At 36.2% G+C, this 21,172-nt stretch overlaps 1 protein-coding gene across 2 annotated transcripts in view; it reads left to right on the top strand.

The window, feature by feature from the left end:
• Positions 1-21,172, top strand: part of LOC122712243 (storkhead-box protein 2) — a 124,576-nt gene that overhangs the window by 70,879 nt on the left and 32,525 nt on the right. For both annotated transcript variants that reach the window (XM_043931768.1, XM_043931849.1), the window contains one exon: positions 10,331-10,526. In XM_043931768.1, the coding sequence (XP_043787703.1) occupies positions 10,331-10,526 (196 nt within the window). The remainder of the gene's footprint in view (positions 1-10,330; positions 10,527-21,172) is intronic.

Raw genomic sequence — 21,172 nt, 5'->3', positions numbered from 1 at the left:
ATAAATATAATGGAAGTTTATAAAAAAAAAATTGTCCTTCGATGGAAGGATGGATACGTAATATGAGGTACTTGGAGTTACCTTGTTTCGTATGTTTGGAAGAAATATAATTTATCTTACGACAAAATGTATAATAATTAATTATATACAATATTTTCTTTGATTAATACGTTTAATAAAGGAACAACAATGTATAAATTCACAAAGAATAATTTCAATAATAATAATAATAATACGAGATATCACGATAATACTTCCTAAACCCCGGTAACGGATCTCAAAGAAATGCAAATGAACGTATTCCTTTCGTATTACCGTTACTACGTCTGGTCGTGTTGCTTCACAGCTGCAACCACCAAGGCGATCACTCCTCGTAGATCTGGAGTGTACGGTCACGTCGATGAGGATTTCGGTTCCGGAGGCCGCGCAAAACGGTCCACCGTTCCCTAATTTGCATAAGTAACATCGATGTGCACGGACCATGAAAAAGGACACTTTGGACCGGCCTAGTCTGCGTGGATTCTAATTATTGGATCTAATTTCGTTTTCCTAGATCGATTCGAACGGAGGGAGGGGAGAATTTTTTCGAGTTGCAATTCAGTTTCCTGATCGATCGATAGTTCTGTCGTTAAACGACCGTTATTACGATACGTTGATCCAACGTTACCTTGAAGATGGCCGATGCAGCAATCGAGCGGACACTTTCCATCCGCATGGCGATTTCTGCCAGCGCCGCAAAAACACCGTGCTTTGTGCCGGCCTTCTCCGCCCATAACCGCAATGTAACCAAGGATACCGGTTTGTTACATTCACTTCTTTAGAATCTCAACAGAGTCCAGACTTCGGATATTTTCGATTGACAAACATTTTCCGTGGAAGATCGTCGAAACATTTGGAGCAAGACGATAATTATTCTTTGTTATTCTCGACAGATGTATAATCCGATTCCTCGTATCTTAAAAGAATCCTCTCCCTTGGAATTATTGGATCAGTGGACCTTTTTACGAATAATTGGATTTTTTTCTTTATTTTCTGTCTTTTACGTCTTCGTTCGCTCAGACATAACACTCTCCAGACGATCGAATTCTGAATTTTTTTCATTTTTCATCGTTCTCCACGATCTATTTATTCACCGAGAGAGTAATCAAAAGACAATTGAGTTTTAAAAATTGAAACCGTGAAAAAGATGAAAATAATGTTTATTTTGATGTGAAATTTCATTTCCAATAATAAACCTTCAAGCGTTAAATCTTTTCATATCCTCGGATTTTCCTTTTTTCTCTTTTATTATTATTCCTTTTGCGCAAACTTTGTCATTCTTTACGACCGTCTCTTCTCGACAAGGATGAAATAAGACTAACTAGAATTTCATGCTCTTGAGGATACACGTTGCAACCGATCCCCGACCGCAAGTACGTATAAATATCGCGCTTCGGATCGGAAGAATATACATCCGTGAAGATCGTAAAATCACGGAACGTTTCTATAACAGCGAAAACGCAAAAATGATGAGGGAGGAGGGAGGAGAGGAAGGCTTTATATCGCCCGGAAAATCGTTCCTTTTTATTGCATTTCACTTCACGCCAACTTTTTCCTCCAACGATTAGAACCGTGAAGAGCCGCGTTTCAAGACTCGGCCGCAGCAAGAAAGCGAAATAAACCGGGTAAACAGACGGGGAGACCGTTTCAAACAGGACTTTCAAACGCGCCTCCCCTCCCTCCAGACACCGTGTCCCTTTCTATCTAAACGCGCGCGATTGCGAGCGAGGGGAGGATAATTGCCAAGCAAATTTCTTCATCAAACATACAATTTTCCAAGAGCGATTAATCAAATCGCGCTTGCGATCGCAAACGCGCTTCTTAATATGCCGTCCAGCCTATCCCGGCTTCCGATCGAGCATGCTACAACGAGTCTCACGTGCATCGACTCCGGCTTCTAATCTTACCGTTACAAGCGACCACGATAAACAGAGGGGGAAAGTGGATCCTGATTAAAGATATTAATTAAGAAAAAGGAGGCGGTTGGTCCACGAGTGCAGTTGGCAGAGTGTGGAGTCTTCACTAATGATTAAGATTGCCCGTGTAATGCATCATCGTATAGAACGATCTTGAGGAAACGTAACCATTCTGTAACTTGCACGCGTGTATATAAAGTGTTCGAGCAATTTTGTTGGTGAAGAGTTAAAAATAATATGATGATGATTCTAAAATCTGGACGAGGTGAATTTTCTAAGTTTTGAAACGGATGAAGGATCAAATGGTTGTTAGATAGGAATTGTGAGAGAACGATCATGATACATTTATGATGCCTCAAAATTATTTATTTTTAAAAGTAAAAAGTAAGAAAAAGAAGAAGAAGATTCGACGTTTCACGATATCGAAAGGAGATTTTCACTTGCTTCTTCTCGTCTCTATCTCGTAGCTGTTGTCGTAAATCAATGTGGCCGTGTACAGACGCGACTTTTATCTCTGAGCGCAAGAACTTGTTTATCCGCGGGATGCCCATTCACCTTTCCAGCCAGTGTTTTCCTTTATTTGTTTGCCAATTTAATTGTATAAAAATTAAGTAATCCCTCCTGAACGTGCGTGTCTTTCCATTCCTCGAATTCTGATCCCCCAGTTTCATGTTTACGTTGACGTAAAACGACCAGGATTATCGCCAATCCCATTGGCGTCTCATTGCAAAATATTTTCATGATTAACACGTCAGATTACACCAAGTTGCTTACTTTTGAAATCAAATTTTTCTGAATAATATCGTCGGTTTAAATTTTAACAAAGAACGTTTATTTATATATATATATATATTTAGGAATAATTACGATTCTCCTGAAACTTTATTTATTAAGGATTACAAAATTTTAATGATACAATAATTTTAAAAATCTCTTAATAAAATTATCGGTTTAAATTTAAGGAAAGAGCGTTAATTTATGGTACAACATTTAAGGATGTTAAACGAACAGGATTAAACTTTTACCAAGATAAAAACTATAATTATATTAGCCTAATCAATCAAACTTCTTTCGATTCTTTTCATTTAAGTTAAATTCCTTCCTCGATAAATTCAGCAATTTAAATTTAAATTACAATGTTTAGATTTAGAGATACATCATATAAAAATGTTAGAATCCAATGTTGAAGGATGAAAAATGATAGCAGAACGAGGATTAAGCTCCTATTTTGTAAATTTATTAACCGATTCCGGTTGATAAAACGATAATAATGGAAGATCGACGCCAATGTCGTGTACGTAGTTACACCCAGTTAGGTACCCCCTCGATCCGCATTGCGTTCGCGCAAACGCGCACGCTGCACGCGGTATTAGCATATAAATTATGTTATCGTGATTTATGTTAGCGAGCCGCGTGCGTGCCCACGCAGATATCGGAGGGAAGCAGGGCTGCTATTGATTAAAATTCGACACTGATCAGATCTGAAAGTGTATCCAAGCGAGCCGATAGAGCAAAATATCTCGATTTTCCATCGACTTTCCAACGATTTCGAGGAAATGACTGGCTCTCCTTCGCCGGAAAAGGAACTCTCGTCAACAGTTTATCAAATTTTACAATTTTAGTTTCTCTTGTCATCGTTCGATCCATGATAATTCGATCGACCCGACTCGACAATCTATGTCAAATTTAATTAATAAATCTAAAATCTAAGAAACTTGGATATATATATATATATAACCCGAATCATAATAACTTCTTCGATAAATTTTGTAAATTAAGTGGATAATACTTTTCACTTTTTTTAAAATTTTTCTCTTACCAGAATAATGAAAAGAATTTACACTTTCACCGAGTTCGCTCGATTCAAATCCCATGTTTCGAATAAACAACGAAAGAAATTTGTTTTTTTTTTTTTTTCAAAGAAAGAAAGTGTCCCTGTTTCTGAAAAAATTGACAACATACTTCGACATATTGCTATAATCTATCTCTATATTATTCAGGATTTTCCATTATCCGTCCTATACAAAACGTTACGGCGATCCGACTAACTATCATTCACGCTCACGATCATAAACACGATTCCCAAGTGACTTGAAAAGTGGCCATTGTCAAATCTATAATCGACCGTCTGTTTCTTCGGCTCGTCGCGAATTCATACTCGGTCTTTCGTAACCGAGCCTCTAAAAGGATAAGCATGCTCGCGAGAGCATGGCTAGCATATTGCATAATAATTAGTGGGCAGCCAACGACCGTATATACCCTGTACAGTGAATTGCCGCAAGTTCATTGCCGGCGAAGAAATAGCAATATAAACGTAACGTGCAACAGGAACAGCGAGCCGATTAGCAACGCCATTGCAAGAGCCCTCAACCTCTCCCCTCGTCCTCTCCCTTCTTTTTTTCACTCTTGGTGTATGTTTCCAAGTGTATACACGGTGTTCCAACGTTTCCAAGACAGGTAAAAAAATTTAACTAGGATCTATCTTAGCGAAAAAAGTAAAACAAACAAATTGGAATGCAAAGATGCTCGTTATGCGATAAAGGGGTTAGGAGGGGAAACAGAGCTTTAATTTAACAGGAGAATTAAATCGCTACTGATAACTTGTAAAATGTAATATTAAAAACAATGTTTTTAAATACTGATTGAATTAAAATTAAGATACAAATGTATGGCGAGCTATCTATATAATAATATAAATCGTTAAATAAAGAAGATGAGATTGAAAATTAATTCGAAAGACGTACATTTGTATATTGAACAAATTGATCTCCAATTCTTATAATAAAAATCGTTTAAAATAATAATGATATTATTTTCTTAAAAAGTATAGAGTAATTCATCCAAGAAAAAGATCTTATTATTATCAGTTTGAATGATCTATCACTCGTTCGAACACCCCGTATATTGCAGTTGCTGCGTTCCTTCGTACTTTTTATTCCTTTTTCCTTTTTGCCGGGTGTTATCGTATGTAATGGCTGCTTGACGAGAACAATGATCGAATTTACGTACTGTTTACACGGTCCCCGACTGTTTTCTTCATTCCCAGACGTATGCATTTTTCCATCGCGACGAATTTATGCGACACGGACCCTGCTCTTGAGAATTAATTCTTTTCCGCATAGCTCGTGCTTGGAACGATTTGTCGGAAGGATCTCTCACGATTATGCTGTAAAAACCGATTGTTAACAGCGATGGGAACTCAGTGGTGGTAGGTTTACCCTCTTGGAAAACGTGAGAATGGGCGAGTCTCGGCAAAAAATGTAATAAATAAAGTAATAAAAAAAAAAAAAATTGTATCGAATAAATATTAAATATTAAGAGTGTAATAATTTTTTTGAAAGGAATTAAAAATTTGTAAAATAAAATCGAATCAAATTCTTCCGACTGTGATGAGAAAAAGCGTCTGTTTCTTGCCACGAAGAACAATCAAGTGTTAAGGGGTTAATCGCGTTCACTCGAAGAAAGCGATGACGCGCGTCACAAGGTAAAGAAACAAAATAATATTCTTGGCAAAGAAATCGCTTTCTTTCCTCGTGTGCACCGGACCAAGAAAAATGGAGTTACTGAATTTTAAGTCTCCGTCCAGGCGCCATCGATTGTTCGCAGACTATTCTCCCGAATGAATAAATAAACGAGATAGATTTTCAATCGAAATTTATCGATTGAAATATAAAATAATATTCTCAGAGAAGTGAACGAAATTTTCCATGGATGATCTAAAAAGTGATTTCAAAATTCTATTAGAAATAAATTGATTCCAAAAATAATACTAACATTGAAATATCTACAAAAGATTCATTTACCAGTTATTAAATGTATACTTTGTTTTACTACGTTTCTTCAATTATGAGGATTGTGTCTGAGACAATTATCTTCCAATTTTCTGGACGAAGAGGTTACGAGGGAAAGAATCGAGGAAGGGAAGGATTCCGCGATGCGGTTCGTGTTGTTGGTTACGCGTTCCCCAGAGACACGAGCCAAGAATTGTCGACGAAAGGAAGCTTTGACTTAATCAAAAAAGTTTCACCTGCCGAAAGAACGGAGGAGATTAAACGGTATCCCCGTGAGACAGGTCGAAACTGCACATGAGAAATCGCGTTATCTTCACACCTCGAACACACCTTGACACGAATAAATCCGTTAAATCATGGTGTTAAGTAATATGTTAATAAAAGATGAAATATTCTACCTTTGATCTTTACACGTATTCTGTAAGCGTGATTACGATCAAGATTAAATCGTTGATACTTCTCTGGGTGTTTTAACCTTTCCATTCGGAATACTGATAAGCGTAATAACTTGTGTTATAAGAATATTAAATATGGATAGAATCTTTGCTTATTTTTCGGGTAAATAAAATATTTCTTTATTATTTATATAATATATAATATAATAATTTATATAATTTCTATGATAACAACAGTGATTAAATCGTATTTATTTCTCAATTGCCTGGAGCAAGTATTAAACGTATATACATATGCTTCAGACGTAATGAACATAGAAAGAAAAGAAAAATAAGCTGAAAATTATTTTTGCGGAAAGAATTATTCTTACAATTGGAATCATACGTATGAGAATTCAACAAATAAAAATAATTAACGAAAGAATAAAATTGATCTCTAAATCTTAGAAAAGAATCCATAAGATAGTGCAGGGCAATTTTCATCTGGGATAGGAGGAAATCGGATGGAACCTTCTTGCCTCGACGAATTATATCGTACTGGATCGTAGCGGCACACAATGGTCTCGTTTTGCGCCTGCACAGTTGAGCAATTCCCAACGTGAGGATCGTAGCGTGAATTTCGAGTCGTGGCGATCAGGGAGCCGAGAAATTCGGGCATATTTTACGAAACTGTTATAAAGGATAACTGCTTTCCTGTCTACGTGAAGGTACTTCGAAAGTGGATTCACTTGGAAACTCACTTGAAAGAATATTTCCCGTTTCTTAGATGAACACCGATATCTTGCCAACCTGAAAGTTTCTGGAGCTTGACAATCCGAGTAAATTACTTATTCCGGTTTCCATTTTAATAATGCAAATGCGAAGGAAGCCACACATTAATTAAGCCCCTCTATACGTATATATGTAAATAAAGATAGACATTTTGTAAATTGAATCGGAGATATAGGTAATTTTTAAGATTTTTATTTTACAAGTAGGGGTAATTTAATTAAATTATACTTCTATAACACGTATAAATATTTTACAATAATAAAATATTTTAAAATTTCATTGGATGTCTGAAATTTAAGAGTTGATCTTTTAAATCAAATATAGTATTTAAAAATTACTTCTGAATACTTCTGAATACTTCTTACTTACTAATGAAATTTCATTCCTCAAATAATATCTATAAATTGATTTTTAATTTATTTTATATATCTAATTATTTTTAATCTATTTATTTTATTAATAAATTCATTTTTAATTAAATTAAAAATAAAAAAAAATCTACTAAATATACACTAAAATATACACTAAAATATTTTATGAATCGATATGTAATTTATATTTTATTAAATTTTTCCAAATAGCCAATTTAATGCAATTCTGCAATTCTTTCAATCAAATTGTTAAAAATTGGAAAAGAGAACGAATAATCTATAATAACTTTACGTTTGGATTTATTATTATTACTTTTGAGATGTTCGTTTAAAAATATTGTTATTGTGTATGGTAAATAAAAATCTTTACAAATTAAAGATTATCCTAACTGTGAAATTACTGTGATACAAAATTTATTTCTACTTGTCCTATTAATTCGAAACATGAAAGTTGCGACCATTTTAATGGAAGATATTTTTTATTTTTCGAGCGCAACGGTGAAACGGTTTTCCAGTTACGAATTGGATGTCGTTAGCAAAAAGTCACGCCTCGAGAGCACAAGTGCCATTACGGTCGATACACGGTGGGATTATTCGTGACGTTTCGGGGAGAAGAACGCTTTCAATCGGGGCTCCAAGTGAAAAATGTCCTGTCAGGTGCAGCGAGCCGGTCCCTACCGAGGGTCCTTTAGTAACAGTCCGCGTTATGGAGGAGAACATGACAGAAGAAAAAAGAAAAAAAAAGAAAAAAACGCGAGGGTAAAACGTTTTGACTGTATTCCGTACTAAAGTGAGATCGATGGATATTGTTAAAAAGTGCCAATTAAAAATAGACGATTTTATAGAACGAGAGAACAAAAGCTAAGCTTTAAATGCCACGATAAATGATCGATATCATATACAATCTATCGCAAAAACATTTTATGCAAATTCAAGTCAACGAGTTGGGTTATATGAAAAAGATAATTTTATTTTATACTTGAAACTTTAGACGAAACCAATCCTTAAATAATTTCACGTGACTATTGTTTTCGTTTATCCAATATAAGTAAAAAAACTTATAACTTAGAAAACGTTCAAGTTTTAATTTATTACATTGTAAAAAATATTTTCAAGAGAAATTGTAGCAAAACTTTTGATCTTGTATTTTTATAAATCTACTTTATGTAAGAAAAAAAAAAGAAAAAAATATATAAAAGTATATAAAATAGATACAGGTTATAATATTTTAAGAATGAAACTTAAGATTTTTATGGTATGCACGAATGATTTATTAAAATCATCTTTACAAGATGATTTTTACGATTGTCCAATTTATGATAAATTATAATTTATCAATTACGACGAAACTATATAGATTTATATCTTGATCGTGACAGAATTATACGTCAATCCTGTCATTAAACGAGATCGCAAATAAAATTTAAACAAGGTTGCAACTCGTGAAAGTGCATTAAAATCAAAAAGTATATTTGATTAATGTTTATGAAAGTGCAAAGGAAATAGATAAGCGACGACAAACATGTTTCAATTTGCTGATAAACTGGAAGAAATGTATTCTTGAGTTAGGATCAATGGAAAGGGCAATAACCGTGTTCACGATGGAAAAACAAACATCATTTTCTTATCCTAATCGTTCTTCCCGAGAAAAAAAAAAGGAATCTTTCAGCAATTCTCGAACGTATCACATATAATACATTGCATAAGGAAATATCAACTTTCTATGATTATGTAAACAAAAAATCCGTGCAACATTGATTTCGATACGATTAATTTACGATTGTAGAATCTTCCACTTAAAAAGTAAAACTCTATTTACATAAACGTGTTGTCGAGAACATGGCAAGTTTAAGATATAATCGGTTTATGCATGTAACGGAACTCGATACGATTATTTTTCATACCAAACATTTTCGAATAATTTCTTTATTCGTTCTCAGACTGTTTTATTCTAAATTCTAAATTTTCTAAATTCTAAATTTCCTTAACAAAACTACACTTGCTTTCATTCTTGTTACGTACGATCTTCAAATTTTTCACAAACATAAACACAAGCATAAACATATGATTCCACTTATTACGTGGATCCAATTATTTATTCGCAAGATTTCGTTCGCATAAATGGTACGCACGAATGATTTATTAAAATCATCGATTTCCTATAATAAATAAACTCGAATAACAATACAGAATACTGGATGATTTACGTGACTCCTCTCATCTAGAATCGAGATGGACATCATAAGAGGGAGGAGAGAATGCAGCTGCATTGAAAGACCGCAATGAATCATAGAGAATCGACCAATCGATTCGCACACTTCTGTCTAATTTCATGGTTTGTCGTGAGGGAGAGGAAAAATTCGGGGACGAGCAGACGGAAGGAAAAGGGCAACAGACGATGAAAATCCTGCGGGGCCATTCGTCTATGGGCATTGTCTGCTCTATTCGACCCCATCATTGCTTGTATATATATATATATATACGGGCTGTAACTACCGAGAAGGGAAACTGCGAGGGTGGCACAGTTTCGCCCTCAAAGAAGGGTGAACCCTCCCTTTCCCCCTGTGGCAATAAACACTTAACCGCACGATCGTATTTTAGAGAACGAATCCTAAGATTCTATCTTTCGTGAGATCGTCATTTTGATAATGGAGGATGTATTCTCAAATTAATGTTAACGACAATTTGTGAAACTCGCGTTTTGGGTGGTCCGTATGTTACGGGTGGGGAAGAAATATGATGAAAGGGGATGAATGGAAGTACATTCAAGAATAAAATTAAAGAGAAATCTCAGCGCAGATGGTCTAATTTTTAGAGTGAGAAATAGTTCAGAAAGAAAAATTGATAGGGGTGAGCTTACAATAGAATACTTACAATAGAATTTTTTTATAATTGTAAGAAGAAGAAGAATCCAGACACAACAGTTGAAATTATAAATAAAACCTAAAATATTACATATAATATTTTATTAGTAGTAAATAAGAAGAAAATTATGGATCAAGTGTATTTCGATTGGCCTACGAATTTTATTTCGAATTTTATTTCAGAGTTTCTTGGAGGCGAACTCGAAATGCTGGTGGAACGCAGCCCTGGTGGACGCAACCCGGCAACTCAGGTACAAGGGCCACGTGTCACCCGGCGTGCTGATGGTCGGTGGACCACCCTGTGCCCTCGAGGTCTTGAGGGCAGCCTGGGCTAGGAACGTCCTACGACCGCCTGCCGATCACGCGATAACTTGCCTCGGTAAGTACTCTTCTTCCCCTCCTCCCCACTTACACCACCTACTCTCTGAAACCAAGTTCTCTCGAGAAACGATTAATCACGATCGAATATCACATATATATATTCGAATATATGAAATAATGAAACTGGAATCGACGACACGCGTCGATCGTAGAGGAGGAACCGTTCGAACAGACTCGTGCAGCAATAAGAGGGATTGTTGCGCCACGCGGTTGTACATCTCGTCGTTAAGGGAGGGGGATGATAATGCAAATTGGACGTGGCGTTAAGCTCTCCCGATGCCTCGTACGCTCTGCACGTTTAAATCGAGGAGGGCAGCGTATCTCACCGGCTTTATCTTTACGCAACCGTGGTTCCCGGCATTATCGCCACCGCTTCACTCGCCTTCCCCCCCTCCTTCCCCGCGCTCCCCATTCGAGTTTCCAAACGAGTCGAGCCCCTCCCCTCACCCGCCCCTGTTCCACGGCTCTTACGACGCTACCACGTGCTACCTAAGCATTGTTACCTGTCGTCGTTCCACACGTGTCGACGCTAAACACCTCCCCGCACGGAAACTCGTTTCCACGGCGAGGGGAGGATACGAGGGACGCGGAGAAGTACACGGGCGCAGATACCGACGACTTGTATTACGTCGGCTGAACACCTTTCCGCCGGCGTGTTATATTATATCGATTCGTTTTTTTTTCCCACTTTCTTTTTCTCTTCTCTTCTTCTTTCCTTCTCTCTCTCTCTCTTTCTATTTCTTTTCATTCCACACCGCCATTGCCATTTTCGCGCATCGCATCGCGCGCTCCCCTGTCTATATATACACACCTACGCGCATACCAAACGTATGCTAATGCGTGTAAGTTGGAATACGCGCATTGGCGTAACGCCGCAATTAATAAAGAGACGAGACACAAACGAGAGTCCTCGAGAGATCTTCGAGGATCACCTGCACCCGGATAAGGTTTCAACGGTGCCACCATTACCTTCCCATCGATGAAAATAATAGTAATAATAATAATATAATCCCAATTCTCGTGTGCAGAATATCTAGAATTCGCATGGAAATATCGAAGAATTGGTTGGTAAAACCAACTGCGCTTTATCGAAAATACGGGTTTAAAAATGCGGCTTTCTGCATTTCATCCGCGCCATGAAATCCAAGCCTGTCGTAACGCGACGGATCCTCCGAAATCACATCGAGATTTCGAGCTCTATCTCAGCGATTCGAGATTCTGCCAGCTGGCTGATAAAACGCGGCAGGGAGCACGGTGCCCGCGCCTATGCGCGTACGCGCTGCGATTCCGCTGGTTCAGCGATGTCTTCTCGGTGAAGAAGAAAAAAGAAAAGGAGAAGAAAAAAAAAGTCAACGATAGCCTGCTATGTTCTACATCGTTTATCCGGCTGGATTATATAGAGCATCATCCCGTGGTACGCGGCCGCTTTCCTTATACGCTCTCGCTTTTCTTCTTCCTTTATTCTAGCCTCCCCTCCCCGCCTCCCTCCTTCCTCGTTTCCCCGGTTTTTTCCCCTCTTCTTTCTTCCTTTCTTTCCCGCAGGCCAGCTTCTCTACACGAGTTTAGACGCTTGTACGCACCTACACACGGCTATCTCGCTATATCGGGCTTATGCTAATGTATATGCATTCCAACATGCTCGGACACGGGCATATAATTAATGATACCTTGTTCCCGCGATTAATTTTTTTTCTTTTCTTTTCTTTTCTATTTTTTTTTTTTTTTTCAGTAAAGGATTTAGAAAATTATTCGTATACATTGTGTCGGCGATCTGTTGTTGTTCCCTGCGACGAATATTATCTATCGAGTGTATCAACGGGTAAATAACGTGAACGCTATTTCGATCGTTTGATTATATTAAGTTGTTTTTGATAAACGCTTTTGGTTACTTATCACTCGCGATTTCGGTGCTCGTGACATAAGAGAGATATACGATTCCGTTCTAAGGATAATTCTGGTTTCTCTTGGCTTTCTAAAAAAAAAAAGAACACGTGTACTCTGATTATCTATTTAACGAAAATTAATAAGTATTTAAACACCTTCAAACAACCTTCGAAAAGAAATCAATTATTTAATTGATATAAGAATCGTAATAAATTTTGGAAATAATGGAAGTTTTTGAAAGATGACGCTAAAGCAATCTACATATAAATAAAATTGATCAATAATATTAAACGAAGAGGCAATCTAATACGATTGAAATTAAAATTAATCGCACATGGAGATCATTCAATGATGTAATAAGATTCTAGCATTGTAGCATAAATATCTACGAAAGATATTTCTTCGTATAAATTTTTTCAATTTTCGTTTGAAAATTATCGACTCGACTCGACAATAACTTTAAAGAATTATTCTATTCGCGAATCTTTAAATGGAGAAATTTATCAGAAAACGTAGATCTGAAAAAGCGGTCGTCGAGCAACGCGGTTTTATCGCGGATAGTTAAAGAAACTGCGACGATAATGCAAATGAATTGTAGCGTGAAGTCTCCGCCTTATTCTCCAAGAAGATTCGTGCCAACGGCAGCATGAGTGCTTAAATTACGCGGAGTTACTTTATCTCGCGTGCCTTATCTTTACGCGGTTACGGTTCTCGCTTTATCGATACCAGTTTACCCAAGCAACGGATAGATGAACCTGCCTTTGCAACAGCGACACAATATATTAACAATCCGTTCGAAAGAGAGGAAATTGCTTTCTGATATTTCTATCCACCTGGTTAATGGTTAACGATTGAGATAAATTAAAAGCTTGTTTCGTTTTCAATTTTTTCATGACGATTTTTTATGATTTCAATGATTAAATTTGAAGATCTATCCAGAATTTTATATTTTATTTTAACCAATTATAAAATATTCGAATATCTCTCGTCAATGATTGAAAAACAGTGCTGCCACCTAACCACCGCAACGACAATCCCGTACATTCGTAAAACATTCGTGAAAGTCACGAATACGAGTTATTTTCGTTTTAGAAATCACAATCATTAATCAATCAATGAGAAAAGCAACAATATCGATCTCTTGATCGTCGACAGATCGTTACGTATTCGATTCCATCGACGAGAGGATCACTCTTTCATCTATCATTTTCTTGGCCTAACCTTTCCTTCTAACGTTTTGCATTTATTCGCTGCTCCAAAATCAACATTCCATATCTCCGTTGCGAATACGCGTGTCTCGACGAATAGCACGTGCTCACATTCATAAGAGATTTTTTCCCTTTCCTCTCTCTCTTACCAACTTCCCTCCCTGCCTGCATTCTTTTCACCCTCTTTTTGCCAATTTTTTACACTTCGTCCTGTCGTATTTATACACACGCCTACGCGTGACTATCCCGGCATACCATGCTCTTATGCTAATGCACACGGGCATATACGTGCTCAATGGCGTAGGATCATAATATTATATCGCGTGATTATCCCTTATTTTTAGGGAAGCTGTTATGAGAATTATGTTATCACTCCGCTTCCTTATTCCGTCCACGTTTCTCAAGATCGATTTAAATTTCTCTGAAATCTTTCTTTCCTCGATAACTAAGAGGATTCTTCGTTTGGAGGGCCGCCAACGGCGCAATCGAGCAAATCTTTCGATCAAACGCGTATCTCGAGGGCACTGGTCGCTCATGCGAGAAATTCAAAAGGGCCTCAAGCTCGAGGGTAGATACAGAAACGGTATTTGAACGATATTTTGGAAGGAAATTCACGCCAACTTGAAAATATCGATGCTAAGAATAATGGATGTATATGTATTGATGTAATTCATTTTTTAGTGAAAAATATATTTGAAGAGAGAGTGAAGTCAATCTTTAAAATTTTAGAGCATTAAAATCTAAATTGTAAATCTTCTCTAAATCTTAACTGTAAACTATTTTGGAAAAAATTAAAATTACAAACTGTTATTTATTAAATTGATTGATTTCAGATTTTTCTGCAATTAAAAATGCAAAAATAATAATTTTCCAGAAACATTTTCGAAAAATGGATATTCCAATCTAAGAGTACAATTAAGATTCATTTCATCCATTCCAAATAACATCTGAAAAACAAAAAAATAACAACAAAAACCTTTCAAAAACTTGAATCCAACGAATCCACATTTATTATTACAAAGAATTTCATTTTCATCGAAACACTTTCACAGAGATTCCACTAAGAGGAGCCAAAGAGGATTTCATTCAAATAGGAGCCCAATAATCCCATCCTCTGCTCGCATTCGCGAAATGGAATCGCGTATTACGTTAATGTTCCGATAAATTCCCGATTTCTCCGCTTATGTTGCACACAAATCCAGCGCGCGAGGCGATACCGAGTTTCACGCCACCAACATAATTGGTCTGTCGTCTACCCCGCGGACAGCTTATCCGATCTCTCTATTTCCCTTCTTTCGCGTCGTTTCGTGTCACTTGCTCGGGCAAGATCCGTAAACATGGCCGGTAGTCGCATACCATCGCTCGATGACTATCGACTTCGTGGAGAGCTTCCTGAAAGACACGCATTAAGGACACGCATTACGCGTCCTCCGCATACTAACTACTACTGCCATCCCCCTCGCGACGATAAAACGAGATCCGCAATTTGCGGATGTCGAATGGAGCGGGTTTCGTGCTCGTTACAGAAATTGCGCTTTATAGGAATAAGTACACTTGTTGTTGCTACTCTCGTGGCCAGGATTTATCTCGGCTAGGTATCTTTCTCTGCGAGTGAGCATAGTTATGGGGGGATGATTCATCGGATTGTTTATGGGAGGAAGGTTAATGGAGAACAGTTTTTCTTCGTAATTCATGGGTTTAATTGAGTGGCATGGGGCTATAAAGGGAAATAAAATAATTGTAAAATTTGTGTGTGGAATTAGGGAACAGGGAACTTTTGATAAGTGGAATATTATAACGGATAAATTCTTCAGGATTTTGTTGTGTAGCAATTGTGAATTGTCAAGTAGATTTTGATTAAGATATTGGTAATTAAGATTGTAAATGTAAAAATACAAGCACAAATAATTAATGAATTTATGTTATAATTATATCAATAAAGAGATAAGTTTGAGTAATGTAAATGCAATTTTTGATGCTATAATCTGCCAGATTGGTAGATCTACCAATGTGAATTGTCAAGATAGATTTTGATTAAGATTGTGCTTGTAAAAATACAAGCACAAATAATTAATCAATTGTGTTATATCAATAAAGAAATAAGTTTGAATAATGTAAATGCAATTTTTGATACTATAATCTGGCAGATTAATAAAAATCTACCAATGTTTCGACAGATTACAATATCCAATATATTTTCTATCAAAAATAGAAAATTTCTTTTCAAAGAAATTATCTTTTCATTGATGAAAAAAGTATACATATGTCTGTTGTCGTCTTTTCTCAAGCACATGTTAAATTGAGCACTATATATATATATATATTGTACTTGGTATTCACATGAAATTTGCATCTCTGCAAGAAGAATTCACTCGCCAAGCTATCCATCGATTCCGTTCGTTCACCCAGACATGCAATCAACCTAGCAAGGCTAACTTCTTTCCTGACCAGTAACTTTACAAGTTTCGTTGCCTCTGCAAAGCCCGTTCAATCATAAAAGAGTCAACATTGTCCGCTCGATCATTGCTCGTACCAATAACCGATCGATAAATATCCCTATATCGCTTGGCCAGGATCACAAACCTGTTCTGTCGAAGCCATACGAGAATGAGGCAATTGTAGCCCATATTCTGTTTCAATCCTCTTATCATTTATTAGCGTGAAATTGGAAAATTGGAATTGTGAAAATTGGTCAAATCTAGGGATTTTTATATAGTGATATTATTTAAAATATTATTTCACATTTATTTTTGAATCGTGGACATTTATAAAGTGATATTATTTAAAATCAATATTATTAAAAATACCGATAATTTAAAATAGTATTTCAAATGTTATTTTATAAATGCATTTTACTTATATTCATTTTCTAAATACCAGTCTCAAAAGTAATATAAATTACTTCGAACAGTATACTTTCTTGTTTCAATTTCAATTGACATTTATGCAAACTCTAGTAATGCTATTCTCCATCCTCCCTCCATCTTTTTTTCTTTTTTATATCTTTCACAATTTCACCCCTAACTGAAATCGACACGGTGGACGTAACATGGAGTGCCGATAAATCAGCCTGGCTACTGAATGGCACTGCATTCCGGGACAATTGATTAAGCCGCCAGTATTGGATAAACGCAAGCGACAAGCGGTTCGTTTCTATGCATAATTTTCTACCGCACGATATATCGAGTCGTTCAGGTGGCCTACTGATAATCCGACTTTGAAACGACGTATTAAAAGGAACACGGACTGGTAAAGGTCGGCCTCTAACAACTATTATTCATTGATAAGGTGTGGAAAGATTGCCACTTGATTTACGAGGACGTTTCACTTCGTTGAGCTACTTCGATCGCTAATTAGAACATCTACATTTAATCGAGCGTGGTACAGACTTCATTTTTTATGTAATACTTTACGCAACCTATAATGTCTCGATGAAGATTCTTGGGAATGTGATTCTCATTATCAACTCCTTGCTTAATAAATATATGTATATGATTATTTAGAAACAGGAGTGTTTCTCGTTTGATATAAATATTTGGAATAATTATCAGTTATATTAGAAATCTAATAGAATATTTTCGTTCATTCATGTAAATATTACTTTTTTTAAATCTTCTTCCAGATGATCTATATCTATTTTATTTTATATGCTAATTGCATATTTCTCGATGATTTTAAATTAATTAATATCTCGAAATTCCTTTAAACAATTTTTATACCTTTGCATTATTTAAAATCATTATCTTATTTACATCAACTATATATATTTTTTATATACTTATATATTCAATTATATCTCGAAAAAAGATAGTTAACGGTAGATGTATGACCGAGATCGTTGACTCGTGAAAGTTGTAATTTAAATAAATCATCGTCCCGTTTCAACAGAGAGACACATAACTACAAAAAGTCCCGATAACACTTATATCCGAAGCTAGATTCAAAACCGATGAGAACCGATCCGTGAATCGATCGAAATTAACCAATTATCTTATACTTATCGGTCTCTCCCTCGGTTTTTTCATCAAAGTCGCAATCAAGGTTGTTATTTCGATATCGGAACGATCAATTATCACTTTTATCGATTCGAAAACCGTGGTCGGATGCAATGACCGATTCATAACTGTTTCCGTTTCGCGCGTGTCCACCGCGCATATCCACCGCGCATATATGCGCCCGCACGCGACAATGAAACACGGCGACAGACGCACTTGTACTTTCACGCCCGGCGATCCGGTCCCCTCCTGCTTCCGTAATCCACCGAGGAAAACGGTCTAATTCGCCATAAATTTATCCCAGCTTGCCCGGTATGCCGGCATTAGCATACACGACGCCTGTTGGACACCTGGAAAGAAGGTCTCCGTTATCGCGCGCCCAACAATGAGCGGCAGAGCACGACTTGGAAAGTGGTTTATGAGTTGTTCGCAACGATATCCCGCAGATTGCTCGCAGGATCGTCTAAACGATTCGCTTCGCTTCACCACACGCCAGAATTGGCGCATTCCTCCTCGAGATATATATCGATATGCCTGCATACACGACGGTTAATGTGCATTACGCCAATAGAACTCGTCTCGAGGCCCTTGCCCCATGGATCGTCCAATATGAATTCCAGATGCTAATGCGGACAAGTTAATATCTTTGACAGATAAGAGGACTCGTTAAGGCCACAGATAATTCATACATCGAAAGAAACGATCGCTGTTGATTAGATGGGTTTTCGATTCGAATTAAGGGACACGCTGTAATCAGATCAGATAAAGAAAAGGGAAAAGAAATGTTTATATATGATGAAGAGCATGTGTGAACATCTTGTTAATCATTAATTATTTTTACTTATTTAAAAAATAAAACACCATACAATCTACAGAATTTAAGTTTCTGATATTCTTGCAGGGATGACTCTTTAAACAAATTATAGTTAAAATATAAGGAGAGTTTAATTCTTTGTCAATGAACCTGTTAATGCATAGCATGCACGCAACCAACGTGTTCTCAAAATTTAGATTCGATCCGAAAATGTATCGCGTTCCAGTGCTAAGCTTAGCAAGCTATTAATTGATTACATCTTGAAACCAGTTCGAAGAAATAAATAAATCATCTCGAAAACATCTCGCGTGCAACGTGGTTATGTTTGATGCATATTGCACGCACCATACACTCTCATTCAAAAGTATATCTTCCTTTCAATAAAATAAACAGACAGAATAAAAAAATTATTCTTTATATAAAATAATAAGTATAATCAAATAATATTATTCAAATCCTTTCGATACAATTAATACTTTATACCTATTAATAAATAGAAAATTAAATCTTTTATAATTAATTGATAAAACACCAAATACACACGATTGAGGAAATTTCATAAATTTCTTAAACAACTATTTCAATTAAAGTTATACGACTTATCGAAATATCGAACGAATTATTATACGATTAAAAATATATTTCCCTTATATAAAACTTGATTACAATTAGAATATCCATACACTTATGAACAAGAGTGTACGTCAAATATGAACTTGCGTTTGCCAAACGTTGCCTGTGAATGAACGCGGTTTTACAATGCACCGACTTTATGCGCCGTGGATCACTCTCGATCAGCGTGTATCAAATCGTTTCTAGCCGCGTATTTATTTGTCCTGCCACTCTCGATGCCCGTGGGACGCTCATGTAAATTGCCATTAGTACGAGCAACGGTTGCTTACCCACAAGACTTGAAGCTCGTTCCTATCCGCGGAGCAAACAGAGATTGGAAACAGGTCCCACGGTTCCCCTCTGTTTGATTCTTCCGCCGGCACCGATTTACACGAATAAAATAACAGAGAGAGAGAGAGAGAGAGAGAGAGAGAGAGAGAGAGGCAAGTAGCTATCTATTTGCCGCGGTGTAAAATGTTTATGGCTGGCCCATGGCACTCTTTTCGAGTGACAACTTCCTGTCGAGTGGCAGCTGCTTTCTCACCATCTTCTAAGAGTGACAATTGAAACTGATGACTGGTGGGATGGAAACGGGCATGCACCGTCTTACACCTAGATCTCCTGATGTGTGTGATCGTTCTTTTGTGTACAGTAATAATTGTACAAACAATTTTGGAACAAAGGAACATTTTGTTTCTACATAATTTCTATCTTATTCGCATTGTGTATACTACTCTGACTTCTGAATGTTTTATGCATTCATTTTTGAAATTGGAATATGATGAATTAGCTAACTGTCCAGGCTACATCACGAGATAATTGATGACGAATAATTAAAAATGTTACTTTTCTTTACTTTTAATCCTTTCTATAAAGAATTTAAATTCTAACCTTTCCAAAATTCTTGTGACTGAAGATTAGAAACTAAAATCACGATATAATATGTAAAATAAGTGTATATAAGGGAGGAAAATTGTATATAGATTTTCTTTATCGAACTATGAATAAAGTATAAAGCAATGCAAGAATATATTTGCAAGCAATATTATGTTATCTTCATCATGAACGATGCAGTTCACGCGTAACTGATAGAAATAATAAAACCTGAACTGTGAGTCGAGCTTAATAATTAATAAGTTCGCAATTAAATTATCGAAAAACCAGTAGCAAGATATTTCGTCTGGCATAAAGAACCGGCCAGTATTAAATCAACATCTAGTTTACCAAGATGCTGAGAGGCTTGCACGATTTGTAAAGGGAGGCTGGAACGGATAATTGCGTCGGCTAATAAATTAATCCTAGATCTCCTTAGGGCACGCCCACCAAAGACTTATAGCATCGTCTAATCGTCTAATAGATACCTTGCATCGTTGCAATTGATCGGGTTTGGGTCAAGGTGTCGGTGTTCGTGGAAAAACTCATACACTTGTCGGCTAATCGGCTCGATGTGTGAGAAAACTCGTACATTAATTGTAACAGTTTAATTGAACGTTGTTTAATTGAACGATCGTTACGTGCTTTCAATAAAACAGATTCCAAGAACCAGCGTTGCAAACAGGCTTGGCTGCATTTTATTTGAAACAAGTAACGATTTGCAATCAATTATAATTATTTCGAATATTTTATTATTTCTATTATAGGAATAAGGTAAGAGAAATAAGAGATTATTTTAATGACAGAGAATAAATTATCAAAACTTTGTCAAAATTCTTCTTATTTCGAATATTCGGTTTGAATTTAAAATTTTTAAAAATGGCTCCATGGCTGATGTTCCTCGTGATTTTTGTAATTAAGTTATAAGTATAAGAAGGAAAACGATTGGAATTTGAGTTTTGTGATTCTCCGTTGATTTTTATATATTTGGAATATAAATGTGAAGCATAATAATATACGAAAAATTAGAGCAGAAGAAAAAATGGATAAATCCTTGGTATAATTCATATTATAACATTCACATTATGTTAAACGTACCATTATAACAATTGCAAATACAATTGTAGATATTGTCAATTATACGATACAATAACAGAGAGTTTGAGAAAAATTAAAAAAAAAATTATAACCTCTTTATAAATTAAATATTAACCACTGCGAAGAAAATTACAAAGGATCTTTAACCAATCGTAAATAC

The sequence above is a fragment of the Apis laboriosa genome, unplaced genomic scaffold (genome assembly GCF_014066325.1).
Source record: "Apis laboriosa isolate Shangri-la unplaced genomic scaffold, ASM1406632v1 scaffold104_cov149, whole genome shotgun sequence".
NCBI lineage: Eukaryota > Metazoa > Arthropoda > Insecta > Hymenoptera > Apidae > Apis > Apis laboriosa.
This window is presented reverse-complemented; position numbering and strand designations above follow the sequence as displayed.